The sequence below is a fragment of the Mastacembelus armatus genome, chromosome 8 (genome assembly GCF_900324485.2).
Source record: "Mastacembelus armatus chromosome 8, fMasArm1.2, whole genome shotgun sequence".
Classification (NCBI taxonomy): domain Eukaryota; kingdom Metazoa; phylum Chordata; class Actinopteri; order Synbranchiformes; family Mastacembelidae; genus Mastacembelus; species Mastacembelus armatus.
Window position 1 is genome coordinate 6,826,714 of NC_046640.1, and position 21,396 is coordinate 6,848,109.

Below are 21,396 nucleotides of genomic sequence, written 5' to 3' on the forward strand. Positions count from 1 at the left end.
GAGTTCTCTATAGTTCTTTTATTAATTTATTATTATTTTAAAAACACCAGAAATACTAACATAAAAAACAACAAAAAACCACCTTATATAATCACTGCTTTATTTTATTATTTCAAGATTTGAGCTTGAACTAACAAGAAATGGCTTAAAAGGCAGCACAGATAGGCTATTTACAGCAAATATATATAATATATATATATATATATATTATATATATATGATGTATATTCAGGGCCGTGGTGTCTCATAGTGTCATCATAGAATTAACCACCAGATGACACCAGAGTAACAAAAATTGAACAGAGAAATGGTTTTAAATGAGATTGTGACAAAGCTGAGACTATAATCAACATTATTATGTAGCCTATTAGTCACTGCTTTAATTCATTGATAATTATTTAATCCTTGCAACAACAATAATATTAAGACTAATAAGAAGAAGAAGAAGAAGCAGAAGAAGATTCCATTTATTGTGGAGGCTTTTTTCTGCCATTAACCTTTTTTTTAAATGTAGGAAAATCCTTTAAGTATGAGAAATATAAGCATCCCATTATAGTTTTGTATTTAGAAGGATTCCAGGATACAGCATTATTGTAGTTTGGGGATTTACAAGAAAACTCCTTTAATCAAGAAAACTTTTTGTTGTCTTGGTGATCTTGTTGTTGACCGATCGTAAAGACTATGATCCAGAAATGAACCTGATGCTCACTTCACAAAAAATTGTTTACATGCCGCTTTCTAACCAGTATGTTCAAAGAGAGCCATTTTTTGTGGCATGTAAAACAGGTGCCACTCCTTTGCAACACTACAGAACCCCATATGAAGTTGTTTGCATCTTTTTGTTGTACTTAATATTAACATTAAATCAGATCCCTTTTACAACAATGCAGTGATAAATCTGCCCTTTTGTCTGAGGTTACTGTCACGGTCTGTCTCTGAAAGCAACACTACATATACACAAAAGTCCTGCTTTACAAATAGATTCTAATTTGCAATCACTTTTTGCAAAAATTGTCCATCCTTCTATTAACTACACCCAACACAGGGTCACCCGACACTGGGTGAGAGGCGGGATACACCCAGAGCAACAGTTTATACACTTTTTGATGTTGTACATTGTTTTTAATGGATATAATACTCTATTTTTCTTTTCTATCCACCTAAACTCATTAACCCCTAATGAAGAAGTGAAAACATGTTTTTATTCAGTTTTCCAGACAGAATAAAAACTTAAAAGGAAAATTTCTCACAAAATAACAGGCTTCAATTATTGTAAAATTATAAGAAAAAGTTATTCTGTCTCACTGAGAAGAAGGGATGCGACCAAGAACCGAACAGCCACTCTAACAGCTTTAACTTCAGAGGTGGAGAACCTGCTGGGAAGACAATCATCAGTCAGGCCATTATGGTAGACTGGCTAAATGGAAGCTACTTTGAATAAAAGGCATATGACAGCAAGCAACCAAGGATTCACTTGAGTATGTTCAGGACATGTCCTTGAATGGTCCATCCAAACCAGCATCTGCGGAGAGACCTGAAGATGGCAGAAGAAACTGTTCAAATCCAGGAGACTCAAACGTCTGAGTTCTTAAAACTGTAACTGCTGCCAAAGGGGCTTCTACAAAGTACTGAGTGAAGGGGCGTGAATCATTGTAAATAAGAGATTTTAGTTTCTGACAATATAGATCACAGAGTGCAGATGGATGGGCAAAATGGCCATTTTCATCTAAATAAAATTAAATTTGCAAAGCACAAAGGCCACAGACTTTAAATGCACTTTACATTTGGTTGTTTGTAAAAAATGGTTTCTGTGGTGCGTGCCTGTATAGTGACAGCAGCAGCAACACAGTAGGCCTAGCAGGGCAGGTTTAGAGCCACGCCTTCCTCTTCCAGGAGTCTTTCTGTTTAACTACTGCATTCACTACCAGACAGAGCTTGAAGAAATTCACCATGGAGAATAAGCTGTGTATTTACCGGGCTGTGCTGTTGATGCTAATAATTACAGGTGAGTGATATTATACATTTTGTAAAAAGAAAACCTATGAATCAATTTGTAGAAAATCCAGACATTTGTATTAATCTAGTGATGTGAATGTATGTTTATATATTTACTGTTTTTTGTTTTTGAAATATATCTATATCTATATATATGCACAGTAACTGATCGACAGAGGCACAAACCGCTTTGTATTTTACCATTAAGTCACCAGATGAGTGTCCCATTGATTGTGTTACTCTATGTAAAATATACTAGAAGAGAAGACCTGACAGATACTTCTGACTATGACATCAGCGTAGACATATCTAAAGACCTTTCACGATCACTCAGCTAGAAAATCAAGAAGAACAAGTTTGACGTTCAGCTGCAGATAATGGCAGTCTGACTGACTGATGTGATACTGAGTTAAAGAAATTTCTTTGAAGTTTTTTTTCTATACAGCTTTATAAATACAAGGAAAATGAAATAATTTAAACTTCAATAATATCAGTAAAATATCAATATCAATAAAAAAATAAATTAAAACAAATGTATTACAATGAGAAAAGTAAAACTTACAAAATGAATCTTAAGTACAATTACTAAAGCACAATTTGTTACTGTATAATTCTACTTCATTACATTTCAGAGGTAAATACATGTGATAAATAAAATATATGATTATGTGTTTTGCAATCTTTATGCTAAGTTAACTCACTGTACAGTCAGTTTGAATGTTACTAGCCCATTAAATGGCCATCACCAGTTATCACACCCATCATTCTTAATTATGTTTAAACATACCCAATTTCCCTCATCATTCATCTCTTCTCTAAAATTACATACAAATACTTTCTTTTCTGCACCTCACTTCATCTCACAAATAGAGAGACAGGTTAGAAGTTATTGTCTCAACCACAAACACCCAACTCGTCCAGCAACATACCATGCTAAAAACAAGTCGGATAAATAATGGGACATACAATCTGTTCTTGGCTGAAATCCTCTCTGAATCCTTTTGTTCTTTACAATACATCTTGAGCAGCAGAGTTTCTAAGTAATGAAGCCAGCGGTGAAAGAAATATTCAGGTAGCAGTAATAACACAGTGTATGAATACTAAGTCCTCCAGTCAAAAACAGCATAAATATGAAAATATAAATAGCTATAAATTGTACTTAAGTACAGTAAATAAAGTTAAATGAACAGATTTCCCAGTGCTACAAAGAATGAATCATTTTCTTGTCAGTAACAAAATGCTTTGTGTTTGGTCTGTCCCACAGGAAGCAATGCACAGTTAAATGGTGAGTTTTGTTTTCATGTTGCTTCATTCATTTCATGTCTTGTTTGCCAAGGTAGCATGTTTAATTCTTCAAACCCAAAACAAACCAAAAACTATTTGGCAGCCGTGTCATTTCTGACGCACCAGAGACACATTTGGTTCAGACGTGCGTTTCCAGGAAGATGAGCCACAACAAAATTTTTTAGGTTCCACGTGTCCCATTCTCAGGTTGAGCAGAAAAGCGTTCCCCTTGTGCAACTCTTTCTAGACATTTTGGATCTTTTGTAGTAATCATCATTAGGAAATGGGAGGTTTGCATCACTCCTTGCTGTCTGCCTCACTGGTTTCTTGTACATGGACTTTTACCAGATTCTATGAAAACTATTTTGTTAGTTCCTGTCATCAAGAATAAAGAGAGTTGGCAGAGTGGATAATTATAGACCCAGAGCTTTAGCCTTTGTACCTGAAATAATCCTGCTGGGCAGAATGATAAACTACATTAAATGTACAGATAATCAGTTTGGCTTTAAATCTAAACTTGGTACAGACGTGTATCTATGCTCTAAAGGAGATTGTTAACAAATACAAGAATCAGAATTCCACTATTTTTATGTGCTTTTTAGAGCCTTCGATAGAGTAAATCACAGGAAACTATTTACAAAAGGTGCTCCTAGATACATTGTCCATATTTTGGTTTATTGGTATGCCCAATTGCATTGCAGTCCATTGCATATGGATGACTTGTCAGTACAGTTAATATCTTGTAATACTGGGTGTGTGGCTGGTGGTCGAATTCTGAATCACCTGATGTAGGCAGATGATTTAGTGGTTTTTACACCAAGCACCACTGGACTCCAGCAATTACTGAATATTTGTTCTGATTATGGATTAGAGCATGACATTAAGTATAATCCAGCTAAAAGTGTGGTCATGATCTGTAGGACCAAAGAGGGTAGACATATGAAGTTTGCTTGCCAAATACAGTTGATTGTGTCACTGATAAAGTAAAAATATCTGGGACATATTATCACAGAGGATGACTGATGATGATATTTATAGACAGTGTCAAATGTTATATGCTCAGGCAAATATTCTTTACCGTAAGTTTGGGTTTTGTACAGATCAAGTGAAGTTGACCTTGTTTAAATTATCTGGTACACCTCTGTATACTGGTCATTTATGGACTAATTACAAGAAAGCAGGTTTACGGAGGTTACAGGTGGCATACAATGATGCTCTGCAGGGGCTATTGACGAGACCTAGATGGACTAGTGCAAGTGAAATGTTTGTGACAGCAAAAATAAACACCTTACAAGCTCTTTTATGGAACGGTATTATGGAATGGTTTAAATGAACAACACTTACAATTGTTTTTCCCCTAGGCCCCATGCTTAAGCATGCTGACAGTCAAAATATTCAAATTTGGTGATGAACATACAGTGGTGGGGCTATAGTCTGATTTTATGAGCTGGTGCAGTGATTTTAACTTTAGCTTAATATTGGAAAATTGCTATGAGATTAACCTAGAGTGTAGGAGAGGTGAAGGTGGTTGTGAAGCGTTTCAGTTTCTTGGCTCTTGAGCTCTGTAAACCTCAAATAGGAAAGCAATGCTGTTAAAATAGCTCATCAGACATTTGGGAGCTGAAGGAAAGCTATGGTCCAGTTTGGCCACTAGTGAAACAAATGTATTAACGGAAATAGGATTGCATCTAAAAATACTTTCCACTCCCTTCTATCACTTCCTTTAATCTACAAAAACTGGATTTACAAAAAACTGTCAAAAATGATTCTCCACCAGCAACTTTCCTCTTTCATTAAATGGTCTCATGGAGGAGGCTTAAATAAATGTGTTCTAAATCTTTGCAATAAAAGGTACGGTAAACCTCTGGCACCTTTTTTTTAATACATGGCTCTCGTAACAGTTGCTACAATGGCAATAAAGATAACTCAAATCAAAATTTCAAATGGACCTGCTGCTAGTAAAGCTTTGTGATGTAGCTGCTCTGTCTCACACAAATTATTGTCAGTTCTGCTCTAAAAACAAAATAAGGCAGATTCCTGGGGATGGCCTCACTTGTGCAGACTGTTATCCATCAAACATGTGCAAGGGACACTGATGTTTGGAGCTAAACTCTAACATTAACATGTTAACATACTAACATACTGATGTTAGGCTGGTACAGTGTTTGTCACGTTCAGTACATTATGCAACTTTTGTTATTTACTGGTAAATGGAAGAGTTGAGGCTAATGCTGTTTTGCAGATTAACATAAAACCGGAAAATCCTGTTTCTCAGTTTCTGTTTCAGTTGGAAGAAAAACCTCTGTTCCAAACTCCAGCCTGGGAACATAGCCTTTCTCAGCAGCAGGTCTATGTGGTGTGACAATCAGACAAATTATTGGAATAATTACATGGTAGGATTCAACCTTTTGGTGACAATGATTGTGTCTACAAAATTTAATGATAGTTTATTCAATAGTTGTAATATCTCAGTCCAGACCAAAGTGGTCAACCCAACAGGTGGACATTACCCTCCATACAGCCATGATCATCATGGTTTACAGCAAATCAGACACATAATACACATGAGAGGTATCTATGCAGATGATAACACACAGGCAGGAAGAAATAATGCAGCAATTAACTGTGCACAAACACAGCACTGACCTGCAGTGGTTAAATGTATTTTGACTGTTCCTCCAGTTTGTGGCCAGGCACCCCTCAACACGAAGATCGTAGGAGGTACAGATGCTGTTCCAGGCAGCTGGCCGTGGCAGGCCAGCCTGCAAAAAAGTGGCAGTCATTTCTGTGGAGGCTCCCTGATCAACAACCAGTATGTCCTCACTGCTGCCCACTGTTTCTCCAGGTAAGCTCTGATCCTCTCATATCACCCTGTTCTGAAGTCAGAAAATAAAAACTAGAAATTGTGGTTGGAAATAAGTTGAAATAACAAAATTAGAAAAAAGGAAATTAGTTGATTCCACAAAATTATTGTATGATCTTTTACAGTTAATAAACTAAGAGGAAAAAACTATGTCACTAAATGAGAAACAGTAAGAAAATCATTTTTCTCATGATGTCTAATAATTCACAGTAGATTTGCAGAGAGCAGTGCAGAGTTATACCATCTGTTATACCATCACTGTTTTGTTTGTTTGTTTGTTTCTCTCAGCATCAGCACATCAGGTTTGATTGTTTACCTTGGACATCAGACCCTTCAAGGCTCGAATCCTAATGGGGTGTCCAGGACAGTGTCCCAGATTATCAAACATCCAGGCTACAGCAGTGACACAAAAGATAATGATATAACTTTACTGAGACTGTCCTCAACTGTTACGTTCAACAAGTACATCGTACCTGTGTGCCTGGCAGCGAGTGGCAGCATCTACCCATCAGGAGCAGTCACCTGGGTCACTGGCTGGGGAAACATCAATTCAGATGGTGAGACTTCTTATAATTATTGTTCAGTGAAGCTTCAGTCAAATAATAAATGCAATGAATTGTTAAATACTTAGTTGTTTGTTAAGTTGGTATATGTGATCAACTATTTCAGAAAGGTGCAATGTATGGTGTCCCTCCATCAGTGGGCCATGAGCATATATTTCACTTCAGGTTTCAGGTTTTCTGTGTGTTAATTACTTAGCACAGAAAACATTGAAGCTAATTGATAAAACAGAACTTTTAAACAAAGGGACTCAAAAAAAACCCCACTCCCTGGACAGATCAGCAGTCTGTTTCAGGGCTAGTGGTACACGTTTTCAACTAGTTACTGGTTAAGCAGATTATAAATACCCAACTGATATTGAGTAAATCTGAGGTTTTGGGAACCCTGAAGATCCTGGGGGCAGAAGGTTTTTGGGGAAATATGAGAAATGTTCCTTTTTTCCCAGTTTCTGAAGTGGTGATTTATGTGTTTGATTGACAGCACAATAGGTTATGTGTTTGATTGACAGCACAGGTGACACACCCCAACCAGCAATGTCACATGATCTATTTTCCATCAGCTGAAAAACCTGCAGTGACACCAAACATGTCCACATATTAAGACATCGCCTGTCAGTTTCAAAACAGATTACGTTAAGAACAAACGCTCCCTCTGAGCCTGAATGCCGTCAGGAACTTAAAGAACCCAGAGTCCAGAGCAGTGAATCATCCTGCCTTTCTGCCTGTCCTATTACATAAGCAGAATCAGTCACTGATGTACACATTGGATTGACCAGTTTCAAAAACATTCAGGTATATTTTCTATCTCTTATACCAGATTCTTAAAGCATTCACTGAGGGTTCGCTGATGTGTTTTCAATCATTTTCTAGAGCTCTATGGCACACAGGAATAGATTATAGCAGACTGTGGACATACACAGCACTTGTTAGCAGGAGAGATTCTTTTTTTTATCAAATGTCAGATGTAGCACCCTCTTGAAGGTTTGATGGAGGTTTGGCCTCACACCATGTTTCTTTTGTCTTTCTCAGTTTCACTTCCTTCTCCTGGGACGCTGCAGGAGGTGAGTATTCCCATTGTGTCCAACACTCGGTGTAACGCTGCCTATGGAAGCATCACGAGCAACATGATGTGTGCCGGTCTGACTCAAGGAGGAAAGGACTCCTGCCAGGTGAGAGTGTATGCAAAACACGACTCCATTAACTGTCCAATATCTTTATACGAACATCAGGTCAAATGACTAAAGGACTGAAACAGCTGTTGCTTGAAGGTGATGAAGCCACATTCAATTATCACCAATTCTGCAGCTCCCATTATCCCCAGAGTTTTCCCAATGAAAGTATTAACCATAAAAAATACACAAGTGCAGGACCTCATGAGTTAAAGTGTCAGATAAATCTGAAGAGGTGTAACATAATTAATGGGAGAGAAAAAAAGCAAAAACTAAAATGACCAAAACAGAAGATCACAAGCCCTGTTCTTTAAACTATGGTAGGACTGTTACTGCTTTTGCTTGAGTAACAGATCATATAACTTCTCCCACTACTGAACTTACTGGTTCCCAGTGTATTCACACATCTGCTGCTAATATAACCATCATGTGTAATGTGTGCAGGGAGACTCTGGTGGCCCACTGGTGAGCAAAAACAATACTGTGTGGGTCCAGGCTGGAGTTGTGAGTTTTGGATACGGATGTGCTAAGCCCAATTACCCAGGAGTCTACACCCGAGTGTCCCAGTATGAGAACTGGATCAACAACCAGATCACCAGCAACCAGCCAGGCTTCATCTCTGTCACTGCAAACAGCAGCGACAGCAGCAACAGCAGCGGCTCAGTCACTCACACGGCTCACTTCATGACCCTCTCAGCTCTCCTACTGTTGTCCATCCTGCCTGTTTTCTTCTCCACCTTTGTCCTCTCATAGGAAGTTGAATGATGTCACAAGCTGTTAGGACAAATTAATGCACTAGTATAAATATTGACACCAAATAGGCCTAACTGTTAAACCATCCAGCTGCATAAGACTTTTGGTCTCATATTTACTTCGAGAATAATTGTCTTTAAAAAAATATACAAATCTTCTGCTATTGAGGTGAAATATTTCCACTTGCTTTCAGTTCATTTCCCTGTGTTTTGGGATCAGTAACTAACATCATGAAAATCACACATCGCACTCTTCACTTTTCTCAGTTGATTCTTTGTTTTCAGAATGATCATAACAGTGGTTAGGTCAGTAGAGATAGCATAAATATGAATGTACAACATTTATTTTACACCAAAATATCCAGCAGCCTACAGCATCAACTTGAAGGGATCAGAGCATTCTAACTTTTTGTCGTTATGTTTAAGGTAAATGACAGATCATGGTGTGGTTTACAGAATTAAACCAGTGCATTTAGTTAGAGTCAACTAAAAACATTTTTTCCTGAACTGTAACCAAAGTGATTTTGCTGCCAGACCTAACAACAGGCAGGACTGCAAATTCACCCACCAAATCAAGTGAACTCAAATCTAAATAACCCATCACAAATGAGAAATATACATCAAGCAGCACCACGGAAAACAGTGTTAATAGACGTAACCCTAAAACATAATCCAGTCTGTGATTACACTTCCCACAGAACATGTTTGTGTTGCAGTTTGGTTAAAAACATCATTTGTAGGAGACTGACCTGCTATTTGAGATTGTAAATCACTTCTGTGCTTGATCTGCTGTAAATATGTGTTGAATCTAAGCACTAAATCTAAGCACCTTATTTATGCTCTGATGAAGGTCCATGGCTGAGATGAATCAGCCCTGATACTCTAGTGAAAATATGAAGTTTTACAGCCGTGTGTTTCCACTTTCTTCCACATTTGACTTTGTTGAGTTTGAGCATTTAATTGTTTTATTACGTCTTTAACAAATTTATTCAAATCAAAAAAACTGCAAAAAAAGAGCTTTTAATTGACTATTTTCTAATATTAATATTCCACATCACAATTCGCTCGCTCTGTTAATATTTACAGTTTCCTTTGTAATTAATTCAATTTAAAGACGTATAAGCTTTGTGCTGCCTAAACTTTATTTCCTGATCCTAAAGGTTTAGAATTATTTTAGTGACTACACACACAATCTCTATTTAAAAGCATTAAACTGAACACAATGTTATCAAACTGGCTATAGACAACATTAGGGCTTTCTAGCAGCCAAATGTTTCTGCTGTTGTGAACTAAACTTTTCACTGTTTATGAGCCTGTTAACTACTTGAACTGATGGTGAAATACAGTTTAGAAACTGTGATGTTCCCAGAGCAAAGACATTTTGTTACCTCTTTAAGTTGTTATTGATACATTACTGCACTGATTTAATGATGTTGCATTTTGCACACAGCGCCTGTGACTGTTAATATTTCTGACTATATGTTACATGAACTACATCAAATTAGATTTTTAGTTGTTTGACACACATTTAAATAGCTTTAATGGGTATTTAAATATTACTTTAATATTAATATTTATTTTAATACACCAACAATTACCAACAGTGGAGAATCACAAAGTCAGGATTTATAGTTTATTTTTTATCATGTTGAACTGCATTATATTGCTTGATATCTCATTATAAAGCCAAAGACACCACACCTGACTTATGTATCTTGCCTTTTGATGTTACTGTATTAAATAAAGATTTGTCTCAGCACATTTGGTGATACAGCAGTGTCACAAACACGTGATTGTGTCAGGTATGGGTATGAGGCGACAGAGAAGAGGACCCGAATGCTGGGACACCAGGGAAAGGGCTGTGAAAACAAAGGCTCACCTGTCCCGCGGGCGGGAAAGGAAAGGTCCAGGGACTGGAACCAGGAAGTGTGGGAAGAACCGGAGTCCACATCAAAACCAGGCGAAGAGCTGTGACAATGAGGAAGAAACTGGGACCAGGGGAAAGTCTGGTGACAGAGCCTGGACTGTGATGTCCGTGGACATCTAGTGGCTGGACGGAGAATAGCAGGTCCCATGTACCCTGAACGCAGCACAGCGGTCAGATGAATGTGGTGTTTTCTGATTGGATCATTTTCAGGAAGAGAAGATTTGTGATTATCGGAGACCTTCACCTCAAACACCGTGTTTTCTTCTGAACCGAGTTAAACTGTGTCTGCCGGGTTTGAATGGAATATAATAAGACAGTGTTTCACTCATGTGCACAGTTTTCTGCTCTAATATGCCTCATTATTATCGCACTGAAGGCAGAGGAGCGGTCCGATGCCGGAGGAGGCTGGTGAGTTTTCACACTCAGCAGTAAAATATAATGAGGTTATTGTATTTTATCAGAAGTTTGCAGTTCATATTTTCTAAACCTCCTGTGAAAATGTCTGAGCCACCTGCAAAATCTCGCCTAGTTCACCAGCGATAACTTTACCTGTATTGATGACTGATCGTCACCAAACCTGTGAGGATATTATAAAGAAAAGAGGCAATATGATCATAACAAGAACCATCAAGAGGAAAAAGAAATAGGCTGGATGGTTTGTTCAACTTCACATGTCTGTGTCTGTGTTCAGGTCATTCGATTCAGATTTCAGACTAAAGGATGAAGGTCCCTGTAACATCGATGTGCTGGACGGTTCTTCTCTCTCGTATCAGCAGTTTATTGAAAGGCATGTGGGAAGAATAAACACATTTATGTCCATTTAATATCTGCTGTTCTGTATGGGAAGACACATCATTTGGGCAGGTCTAATATGAGGAGCCGAGATGTATATTTGTGTTTAGGTTTTGAGTTTAATATTGTTCATTATTGTGGGTTTATCATGTGTTGTAGCCGAGTGAAATAAACAGAGAAGCTCTAAGGTTGTTTTCCATTTCCAGATATGCATACAGCAGACCGGTCATCCTCAGAGGCCTGACTGATAACACGGTAATCTTTAGCATCTGACTAATTATTATTACAAACATTTTTATGCAGCTGTTGTTGTTTAATAACATTTTAAAATCATTAAGGTGAAGTATAGGATGGATTTTCCCTTGACTGCATGCAGCATGTGCAGACTGTCTGTTGGTATCAGGACAGTGACACATTTTTGATTGAGTTTAACTTAAATTAGTCCATTTAATTAGAAATAAACTGTTTACACTGTAGAAAAAGGGCTACAGCTACTCCACTTTACACTGGTAAAGCTGACAAACACAACACAAGCTGTCCTGACACATTCACCCTGGAGTTAAACAACAATGTACTGACTTTGTTTTAGGAATTCCAGTTACTGTGCTCCAGGTCGAGCTTACTGGAAGAATACGGCGACCGGAAAGTGAGGCTCAGTACAGCTAACACTTACTCCTACAGGAAAGGTATGCATGTCCAACACTCATCAGGCTCTGCTGTCAAAGCCTGACAATAATCCTTGTACTGTATTATTTTCTTTTCTTACTTTCTGTTTTTTTGACTGCTAACCACTTACTGACTGCTTGTTGTTAATCTCTTTCAGTGGACGTCCCTTTCCGGGAGTATGTGGATATTCTCCTGACACCACAGTCTCCAGAGACACTCGGCAGCGGTGAGTTAAACGCTCATCTAAGAAGAGCAGGAAGTTACAAAAGAATGAGATACAGTAGATATTTTGCCCCTGGTGGGAAGGTCATTCCCTCAACAAAAACATGGAAAACTCATGTCTTCCCTCATCTTACAGACATTATATCTCCAGTTGACTTTTTTTTTTTTCATCTTAATGAATCCGTGTCTCTGTCTTCTACAGACACGTTGTACTTTTTTGGAGACAACAACTTCACCGAGTGGCAGAGTCTGTTTCAGCACTACCAGCCTCCGCCGCACGTCCTGCCACACACCAGCGGAGCGTACAGCTTTGGGATCGCAGGTCGTGTGTTTGTTGGGCCGAGTCCCTCCAGTTTCAAATAAAGACGTGGAAATAAGGCCATGAAGCCTAAAGAGAGAAAGACAGAAAACTGGATAGATGGATTCTCATTTCATTTTAGTTTTTTTCTACTACACTTTAATAGACTAAATAGAATTTAACAGACTAAAATGATTTGTTTTTTTATGTAATTAGAACCAAACAACATGGTTTTTATCAGTAAATGTTCAAGAAATAATTAGGAAACAACATATGTAACATAAAGTGTTGCCAAATATTTATTTATTTATAAAAGGTTGTGTGTGTGTTTTATTAAATCAGGGAGTGTAACTTCACACTGACACAATGGAAATGATCAAATCACATCTTACATTTAATGATATGATGAGAGGGACAAGCAGTAGCTCTGACCCTCAGACCTACTTTTCCTGTGTACAGGTCCTGGAACAGGAGTGCCCTTTCACTGGCACGGCCCTGGTTATTCAGAGGTTATCTATGGCAGAAAGGTAAAACTCTTTTGTTTCCTTCTTGTCATTTAGGTTTATCATGCATCACATCCTGAATCGCATCAGGTTGGTCCTCGCTGAACCCATCAGTGGATAATCCAGAGTAAAAAAAACAGATGTCACATATCAGGAATTCAACAACTTGTCATTTTTCCACCCACAGCGTTGGTTACTCTACCCGCCTGATAAGGAGCCTCATTTCCACCCGAACCACACCACCCTGTCCTGGGTGACAGAAACCTACCCCTACCTCCCCGAGGACGAGGCCCCATTAGAGTGCACCATCAGACCTGGAGAGGTAGGAACACCCAGTGTGGTTTGGCTTGTGTCACAATTACATCGGATATTATCGTAGTTTTATAGTTTTCTGACTTTTCCTGTAAGTTTATATCCCCTGGAAAAGTTTTTTTTTTTTTTAACTCGTGGTTACTACTATACACACAATGTGTCTGTGCTTCTACTGTCACTATGAAATACAGGCAAATACCAAAAAAGAAAAATCTTTAAAGTCATTTCTTTCTCACCAGTTACACTTCAAAACTATCCAGCACCTCATAAAATGCAAGCGAGATGCAAACACCTGCACTCTGAGCTTAGAGGGAGGTTTTCTCCTGGGACGTTTCTCACATTTTGTCTAGTTTAAGACTCAAAAACATCTCACACTGATCTCCTCACACACTGTCAGCCATTCTGGGGTCTGTTCATAGGCTTGGGTGAAAAAAAAAAGTTACGCCACCATCAAAAAAATTTTGACTTTGTTGAAAAGGTCTTGCCAGTTTGAACTTGGTAAAAAAATTTGATTTTGAACTAAAACTTTTTCCTTCCATGACTAAACTGGAACCTGGTCACTGCTTTGCTGCTCAAAGCCATAATTACAACAAGCTAGTTAAAACTGACAGAATGAACACAAACTAATAGTCTGGATTTTTTTTTCCTCAGGTGCTGTATTTCCCTGACCGCTGGTGGCACGCAACCCTCAACTTGGACACCAGCGTTTTTATCTCCACCTTCCTCGGCTGAGCTCTGCAGGAGTTTTTTTTTTTTTAATGATCTCATGATGGCTGACAGGAGAAGGGGGACTCAAATGCTCAGCAACAAAGGACTACATGTGAACCTGGAGGACCACTGTTCTGACCTGTCTTAAATCTTGACATTTTGGGGAGGGGGGGTCATATTTTGGGTCTGTACCACAAAAACATTTTTTTGTTTGTTTTGTTTTGTTTTTCAACATCAATAAAATTAATGATATACTGTGTATTTTATAACCAGAGGAGCTACTCAAAAACAAAAATAGCATCACAGATAACACAATGTGGACCATTTCAGTCACGTCTACACTGGGATCACTGCATAAACAAATGGACTAATTATTTTTGATTAGTCTTTTGAACACATGAAGTAATAAAAGAAAATGTTTGGTCCAGTCTGTGTCCTTTCAGCAATGGATGCCTGATGTTTAATTTTATTAAAAAAAATTTACAAAAATTTCTCCGTCTTTACTTTGTGGCTTCATAGGCAATAATGCAATACAAGTGCACACAATGTCAGCAATCTGATTGTAGTGTGTTGATTCTCAGAGCCACAGCATGGATTATCACATTAACTGACAATGGGTTATTTTTAATCAAGCCATGCATATGTGTCCCCCCATAGGCAGCTGCTGATTCAGTAATTCCACAAAAACAATACAAAGTGAACAGATTTACAATAATGAGCTAAATATGAGCACAAACACAAACACTCCCTGGCACCAGTGAAGGTATTGTCATATTACATGTCTGGCCTATAAATTCTCTGTTTGCCATTCGGTTCTATTGGATCTAATTCTAGCTTGATTTTCCACTTCCGCTGGGATCTCAAGCCAGTTCCCCTGACAATGAAAAGCCTGTTTCTGTTTTGAATGGAAGAAGTGAATATTCTGGCTTGATTCTTTTAAAGAAGATCTTAAATAAACTTGGTGTGACATGAGGAAGAGCCATATTCTACAAATTTAATAAACTAAATGTTCGGCTGTTTTTTTTTTATGGCTATGTTTGCTTCAGATTGTGTTATATCAATTCCACAAAGCAAAAGCTCGGTTTTCAGACTGAGACAAACTCAGTAGATTAAAAGATTCTCACACACACAGAAGAGCTGATGTGGGAGGAGTTGAGAGTTAACTGGTCCCAATAAAAAGGAGCAAACTGGTACAAATGGAACAAACACAACTGAATCAAGAGGCTGTTGCTCTGTCACCTGGTGTTTGACTGGTTTAGCTGAATTTTCTGTTCAACTGATGAATTCAATAGTTTTTAATTGTCATGTGCCAAGTTTGACATGAAAGCTTCATCGTAGCAGATGCTAAACTAAATCTACTGTCAATGTCTTTTAAAGCCTTAGAAACACACATTTCAGCATCAGCTAACCACAAACGTTTCAGCCAAAGTTGTTTGCTGCAGATATCTGTAGTTTTTGTCAAAATCCAGTAACAACCCAACCCAGAGCTGAGCAAATCTTCTACACACAAAACACATTTTGTGGAAATCTTTAAATTACGTGTGCAGATGTGAACTTACGGTGAACTCAAGCGATTTTGCTTTGTGTTCTATTTGTCCTTTGCTCAAAGCACAGAAAAGAGAAATGTTCTGTGCTGATGTTTGGTGGCCGCCACTGACGACACCAGTGACAGAGCAGCAGCCTGAACACATTGACTTAAAGTATCAACAGGACTTTCTCTTTATCCTTTCACTGTTCAGTAGTCCTCCACCCATCCATTCTCCAAAATAAAAGCATCAATGACTTCTTTCATGGCCAGGTTGGGGATGAGTTGATCCTGGGTCAGTGGAGTGCGTGTCACTGGGTCAAAATGGCCAACTCTCTGAAAGAGAAGGAACCAGGTTGTGTGGGTTATTTTACTGTATAAATCGTTTCATGACTACCAGCTTGCAGGCATTTGTGCCAAGTTACACTAAATACAATGAAAACACATTGGACATTTTATTAAATTGATCTAATACCTTTCTTGAAGAAGGTGCATGTTTTCTATTTTCACATTTCTGAAACATTTCCTGAACATTTATTCGGTAGAGTCATATAAATCGTACCAAAATTACAAAATGCTCGCCTCCTTCAAACTCTCAAATGTCTAGATTTGTTTTATCAGTTTCATGTCATTTTAAATTGACAGGAGCAATCATTAAAAAGGAATATTAAGGAATATGTTGCAGGTGCTTTGGCTCACTTTTCACAACAAAAGGCTTCAGAATTGCTGGACATGTTATGGAAAAGCTTCTAGAAAAGCCAAATTAGATGAAACCTGTTGTAACTGAGCAGTTTTAGAGGAAACTGATTTGACTGCCATAGAAATGCAGTGTGAGGTCAGACCTTATTTACTCACTCTACATCATTACAGGTAATTACTGCTGCATGATTTTTTCATCTATCATATTTCATACGTGTCATATAATGCTGCCATGCTCTGATGAAACTGAAGATTATTGTAAATGCAGAATATCTGTGCACAGGTGGTTTCGTGCACAGAGTTGGAGGATGTTTATACCTGCAGGTGTTCTTCTATGTCTTTTCGGTCATAAGTGACACCGCTGGGAGTGATACACGGTTCTCTCATCAACTCAAAGCTGATCTTCCCACACAGGAAGTCTGGGATCTCACGCTTCTGTCAAACACACAACAAAAACAATCTTTAGAAAGTAAACTTCACATTACAACTTACGCTGAATGTCAGCTTCATTTTGCTTTTGTATATCATGTTGATTTCCAAAACATTCATAGTCTGATCTGTCTGTCTGAAGATTCCTTAAGAGAGTCACCAACACTAACCTTCCTCTTCTCATCTACCTGACAAAACAGCTCCTCCATGTCAGAAAGATACTTGTCCTGTGGAAAAACATCAAACAGGCAACAGAATTTACTCATTAATATCATGCAATAATGAAACTGATGAGTGGCTCGACATTTAAAAGAGGAAGTGAATGTCACGCTCACGAAGGCATCAAAAAGCAAAGTAAATTTCTGTGAGACATTTTAAACTCATCACTGCTCAGCTGGATCTCCTTAATCTTTTAGCCACAAACAAATCAATTTAAAATTCACTGTTTAGTGGACTAAAAACGTACATGCTTTGTGTGGATCTCATTCAGGATGTGTTGAATTCTGCTGTCATCAGACATGTCCTCTTGATTCTGTCTGGCACCCTCCAGTTCTCTGTGGAGACAGACACAGAACAGGAATAAGTTACAGAAGAAAAGTGAGATTTGACACAAGAGCTCTATTTCAAAGTTCTGTGGGTTTGACCTGCCTCTTTTTCTCAGCCAGGATGAGTCCGGTGAGGTAGGAGTGCAGCTCGCTCTCCTGGCTGATCCTCCTGTCCTCCATGCTGTTCCACCGTTTCTTCTTAGCTATCCTCAGAGCACTGGGGATGTCGTCGCCAAAGTTCAGCCGCTGCTCCTTTGCAAGGTTATAAGCTAGAAAAACAAACTACGTGTTAGTTTAATCCTGTCTGTCACCACATTCCTTACAAGGTGTGTGCAAAACATTACAAGTTACCAGGTGTCCCATAATACTGCAACAGCCTTGTTAGCAAAACTCTACAGATTGTCTCTGGACTGTACCGAACCCAGCTGCACACTGTCTTTGTCTGTACTTGCAAATTCAAGATCAGATTATGTTTTAAAAACAATTAATACAGAAAACCAGGTCATTCAGAGGTCACTTTCTGGCCGTCAGTTTAATGATTTTAGATTTTCCCAGAATGACAATGTTCTACAATACATTAGGTGACAAATGTCTCCTGGTTCTTCTTCAGGTTTCAATCCAGGTGGAAATCCTCCTGTATTATTATCACCTTTATCTACCAAGGTGGATTTAAATTTATTGTGCTCTCATCTGCAGTTCCCCTCAGCTTTATGGAGCAGTGCAGCCTCTGTGCTATTTTTAGCTCGGTTTTCCAGCAACAGTGAGCAGCTGCATGTTCCTCAGACAAGCTCTGAAACATCCACTACACTCTACATGCCCAGCAGCACATAGCAAGCTTACATGGTTAAAGCCTAACTGGTGAACATCATCGCTGGTACCTTTCTGCAGGTTGCCAATGGCCTCGTCATAGTTCTCCATCTCCAGGTGACACTGGCCCATGAAGAAATGAGCTTTGACCGATTGGCCGTCCAGTTCCAGAGCATGTCTGCAGTCTGCCAGAGCTCTGTCGTACTGCTGCAGCTTCACGTAGCACAGCGCCCTGTTAGTGTAGTACGCTGGGATGCAGGGGCTGTGGGTCTAACACAGAAAGATATCTAAATATGGATGTATGGATCCATATGTATGGTTGTACTGGTCCAACATTTTCTCTCCAGGTACCGATTATAAAACCTCAACTCAATACAACTTCATTCACTGTATTTCAGATCACATTTAATACTGAGGGTCAATGTTGTCCTAATACTGACCAGATGTTTTAATAACCACATTATATAACCAGTCAGTGCAACATAATAATCTTTCTCAGAGATAACTTTAGCATTAAAAACTCCAGCATGGTATGTAATCACTAATCAGGAGCTGGGCCCCTGCAATGGAGCCTTTACTCGGCCCTTACTATGGCTTTGCTGTAGCAGGTAGCAGCTTCCATGTACTTGCGACTCAGAAAGAGGCGGTTGCCCTGCTCCTTCAGCTCCTGAGCCGACAGCGAAGCGCTTTTCTCTGGACTTTCTGACATTTTGTCCACCAGGCCTGCTGCACCGCTGGCAGCTGCCTGCTCACTTTGCTTCCCTATCGTGATGCTGAGATCCAACAGGCAGGACACACACTGAAACACAACAACAAAACAGAATAATGACATTAATAACTATACATGAATAACAAAGGTAATCACTGGGCTAAACTTTATCAGTGAAGAAACAGTAATATCTCAGTACCTTAAAGTGTTTTTACACAGCACCTTGATCCATGCACTGATACTCAAACTAACCATCGTGTTTAACAGATTCAGACTTTATATATTACTATTTGAGGCGGCGCTCTTTTAAAGGGACAATCCGTATATTTCATACATTTAGCTCAGGTTACTATTCAGTAGGAGCTGTTCTTAGTGTAAGGAAACAGCTGTGTAATTTTGTCTGTGGCTCTGACCTATGGAGTTTCTCCAACAGCATGTCGCTGTCGTGGATCATGGCTTTCTTTTAATTGATGTATGTCCATTGTGTTTCACTGCTGACCCCGACAAGGGTTAGTGATAATAACCATCTAGAAAACACCCAGTCGATGCTAATTGTAACTAACGTAGCAGCTAACGTCGTCCTCTCTATTAGCCGTGTCATTTCTGATTTGGTCCTAAATCTCCGAGTGGTTCGCAGGGTCAGTGTGTTTTTTAGAAGTTAGTTAGTTAGTTAGTTAGTTAACACACCGATGTAACCTCAACGCTGATTATATTAGTTTGTGCAGAACGTGTCAACTATAATGCGACGCAGACGACGTTAAGCTAGCGGCACGTCTCGCTGTTAGAGGCACATACCTGGAGTTGTTTGTTAGACTGTGAAGAAACTGCGGGTTTTATTTATAAATGTTAAACTGAATGAGCAGGTGTCATGTAAATTAGCTCGGTGGCTAACTAGCTAGCGACTAGTTGTACTGATGCAGCCAACAGATGTTTTGGTTTTGATCGGTGACGTAAAACGCGTCATCAGGAAACACGACCGACGTCACGTTTTAATTGATTGAAGATGCGTTTTGAATATGAATTAAAAATGTATTAATTTTAATTAAACTTACATAACCTTTATTAGTACAACTGTTACAGGTAAAGAAGAAATATAATTGGATGCAAAATTGTTTGGGTACAACTTTATAACTTGGATTGTTCTTATCTTAATGGACTGATTGGTTTGTGATTTCAGAGCCAGAAATAAAATGTAATTAATAATTGAGTAGAGAAATAAATGGACTGGAAAAAAAGCTTAAAAACAAAACAAAAATAGAAAAGGAAAACAACAACTGACTGACACTACACTATTGTAGCTGATTTTTTGAAACCTGAAACAATTTGCCTTTGAGGGCCAGCACATTTATTTATAATCTTTAGAAATGTGTTTTTACTTTGTCATTAAAAATGTAATAATTAGTCCAAAAACATGTATGTCAGGTTGATTGGTGACTCTAAATTGCCCATAGGAGTGAGTGTGAGTGTGTGAGGTTGTTTGTCTCTATGTGGCCCTGTGATGGACTGGTGACCTGTCCAGGGTGGACCCCTGCCTTTCACCCAAAGAGAGCTGGGATAGGCTCCAGCAGATCCCTGTGACCCTGGTTAGGAATAAGCGGGTATAGATGATGGATGGATGAACTTTTATGTATACAATCAAAACAACAAGGATAATAATAATAAAATACCATTTCCCTTAAGACTTTATTAACATTATGATAAAAATTTCACATTTATAAATATACATTTGATGGTCTGTGTGATCTCAACATCTCAGAAAGAAACTTGGGATGAGGCAGAGCAGGAGGTTTAGAACATGGACCAAATGTAACACATTAATCACAACAAAATTCATACAATTCTTAATTCTTAATCTCACAAATATAACAGATCAGCCACAGCTGAAGAGCTATATGTGTTTTAATTGAGAAGCATCTTTACAGCTTTCAAACATTTGCATAGTTTTCATGTTCTCTTAATACAATATTATAGGTTTTAATATATTTTAAAACATCTTTAAAATAAAACACCATGGGAATGCAGCATAGTTTAAAATTTAGAAAGTGCAATCACACAGCGGCTCACTTTAAACATCATACATGTTTAAAGACTGCAGTATAAATGAATAACACTGAGGTGAATAAATACCATGTTTGAGATTTTCCTGCAAATAGTCTTGGCAGCCAGTTACGACACAACTCAGGTAACAACTTCTGTTTATCTATCACCAGTGCAATTAGGACAGTTTGGACCTGAAGACCATCCTGTGATCTGAAATGTAAAATCTAAAGTGCATCATGTGTTCACTAAAAGAGTCTGAAGAGATGTGCAACTTCTGGATTGGCTCAGACATTTCTTGGAGGCAGACTTGCTCTGATGACAGACGTCAATTATCTCACTTGTAAGCCACAAAAAACATCCACAGAATAGAAAATGAACTGTTTTCTGCTACTTTCTACCAAGTCCCTACGAGAACTGTTCATTTAATATTCAGATTAAAAATGATTCTATGGCAGAGTGAAGCAAACTGTTACACGTCTGTCTTTACTGTAGTTTACTGTGTAACGTAGCCACAGCTGCATGGCTTTTTGTTCCTCGTTTTAATGTTGGAATCAACAAGTGAGATTATTTCTGTCTCTGAGGAGTTTTGGC

The 21,396-nt window shown here is 38.5% G+C and overlaps 3 protein-coding genes across 3 annotated transcripts; 2 read left to right on the plus strand and 1 right to left on the minus strand.

Annotated features, from left to right (window-relative positions):
- Window positions 1-1,648: 1,648 nt before the first annotated feature.
- Window positions 1,649-10,382, plus strand: LOC113141367 (trypsin-1-like). The gene is made up of 6 exons (XM_026325744.1): window positions 1,649-2,005; window positions 3,260-3,280; window positions 5,962-6,124; window positions 6,431-6,699; window positions 7,732-7,871; window positions 8,316-10,382. Exons 1-6 carry the CDS (start codon window positions 1,951-1,953, stop codon window positions 8,622-8,624), a joined length of 957 nt encoding a protein of 318 aa, XP_026181529.1. The 5' UTR covers window positions 1,649-1,950; the 3' UTR covers window positions 8,625-10,382.
- A 342-nt stretch (window positions 10,383-10,724) lies between these two features.
- jmjd8 (jumonji domain containing 8) lies at window positions 10,725-14,433 on the plus strand. Its single transcript, XM_026325927.2, has 9 exons — window positions 10,725-10,958; window positions 11,242-11,337; window positions 11,549-11,597; window positions 11,932-12,028; window positions 12,166-12,234; window positions 12,433-12,552; window positions 12,988-13,055; window positions 13,219-13,353; window positions 13,995-14,433. The coding sequence occupies exons 1-9, from the start codon at window positions 10,849-10,851 to the stop codon at window positions 14,073-14,075; spliced, it is 825 nt and encodes a 274-aa protein (XP_026181712.1). The 5' UTR covers window positions 10,725-10,848; the 3' UTR covers window positions 14,076-14,433.
- A 50-nt stretch (window positions 14,434-14,483) lies between these two features.
- On the minus strand, window positions 14,484-19,713 carry LOC113141487 (E3 ubiquitin-protein ligase CHIP-like). The gene is made up of 8 exons (XM_026325926.1): window positions 19,561-19,713; window positions 18,646-18,855; window positions 18,128-18,326; window positions 17,353-17,518; window positions 17,171-17,258; window positions 16,875-16,931; window positions 16,594-16,710; window positions 14,484-15,912 (listed from the first exon to the last, which is right to left on the minus strand). Exons 2-8 carry the CDS (start codon window positions 18,763-18,765, stop codon window positions 15,787-15,789), a joined length of 873 nt encoding a protein of 290 aa, XP_026181711.1. The 5' UTR covers window positions 18,766-18,855; window positions 19,561-19,713; the 3' UTR covers window positions 14,484-15,786.
- Between the last annotated feature and the right edge of the window lie 1,683 nt (window positions 19,714-21,396).

Bases quoted from the DNA above. Each gene is read 5' to 3' on its own strand.
- LOC113141367 (XM_026325744.1), top strand. From the start codon at position 1,951: ATGGAGAATAAGCTGTGTATTTACCGGGCTGTGCTGTTGATGCTAATA. The intron at 2,006-3,259 runs GTGAGTGATATT...TCTGTCCCACAG, and splicing joins GTTGATGCTAATAATTACAG to GAAGCAATGCACAGTTAAAT. The intron at 6,125-6,430 runs GTAAGCTCTGAT...TGTTTCTCTCAG, and splicing joins GCTGCCCACTGTTTCTCCAG to CATCAGCACATCAGGTTTGA.
- LOC113141487 (XM_026325926.1), bottom strand. From the start codon at position 18,765: ATGTCAGAAAGTCCAGAGAAAAGCGCTTCGCTGTCGGCTCAGGAGCTG. The intron at 16,932-17,170 runs GTACGTTTTTAG...GTTTTTCCACAG, and splicing joins ATGAGATCCACACAAAGCAT to GACAAGTATCTTTCTGACAT. The intron at 16,711-16,874 runs GTTAGTGTTGGT...TGTGTTTGACAG, and splicing joins AGGTAGATGAGAAGAGGAAG to AAGCGTGAGATCCCAGACTT.
- jmjd8 (XM_026325927.2), top strand. From the start codon at position 10,849: ATGGAATATAATAAGACAGTGTTTCACTCATGTGCACAGTTTTCTGCT. The intron at 12,029-12,165 runs GTATGCATGTCC...AATCTCTTTCAG, and splicing joins CACTTACTCCTACAGGAAAG to TGGACGTCCCTTTCCGGGAG. The intron at 12,235-12,432 runs GTGAGTTAAACG...TGTCTTCTACAG, and splicing joins TCCAGAGACACTCGGCAGCG to ACACGTTGTACTTTTTTGGA.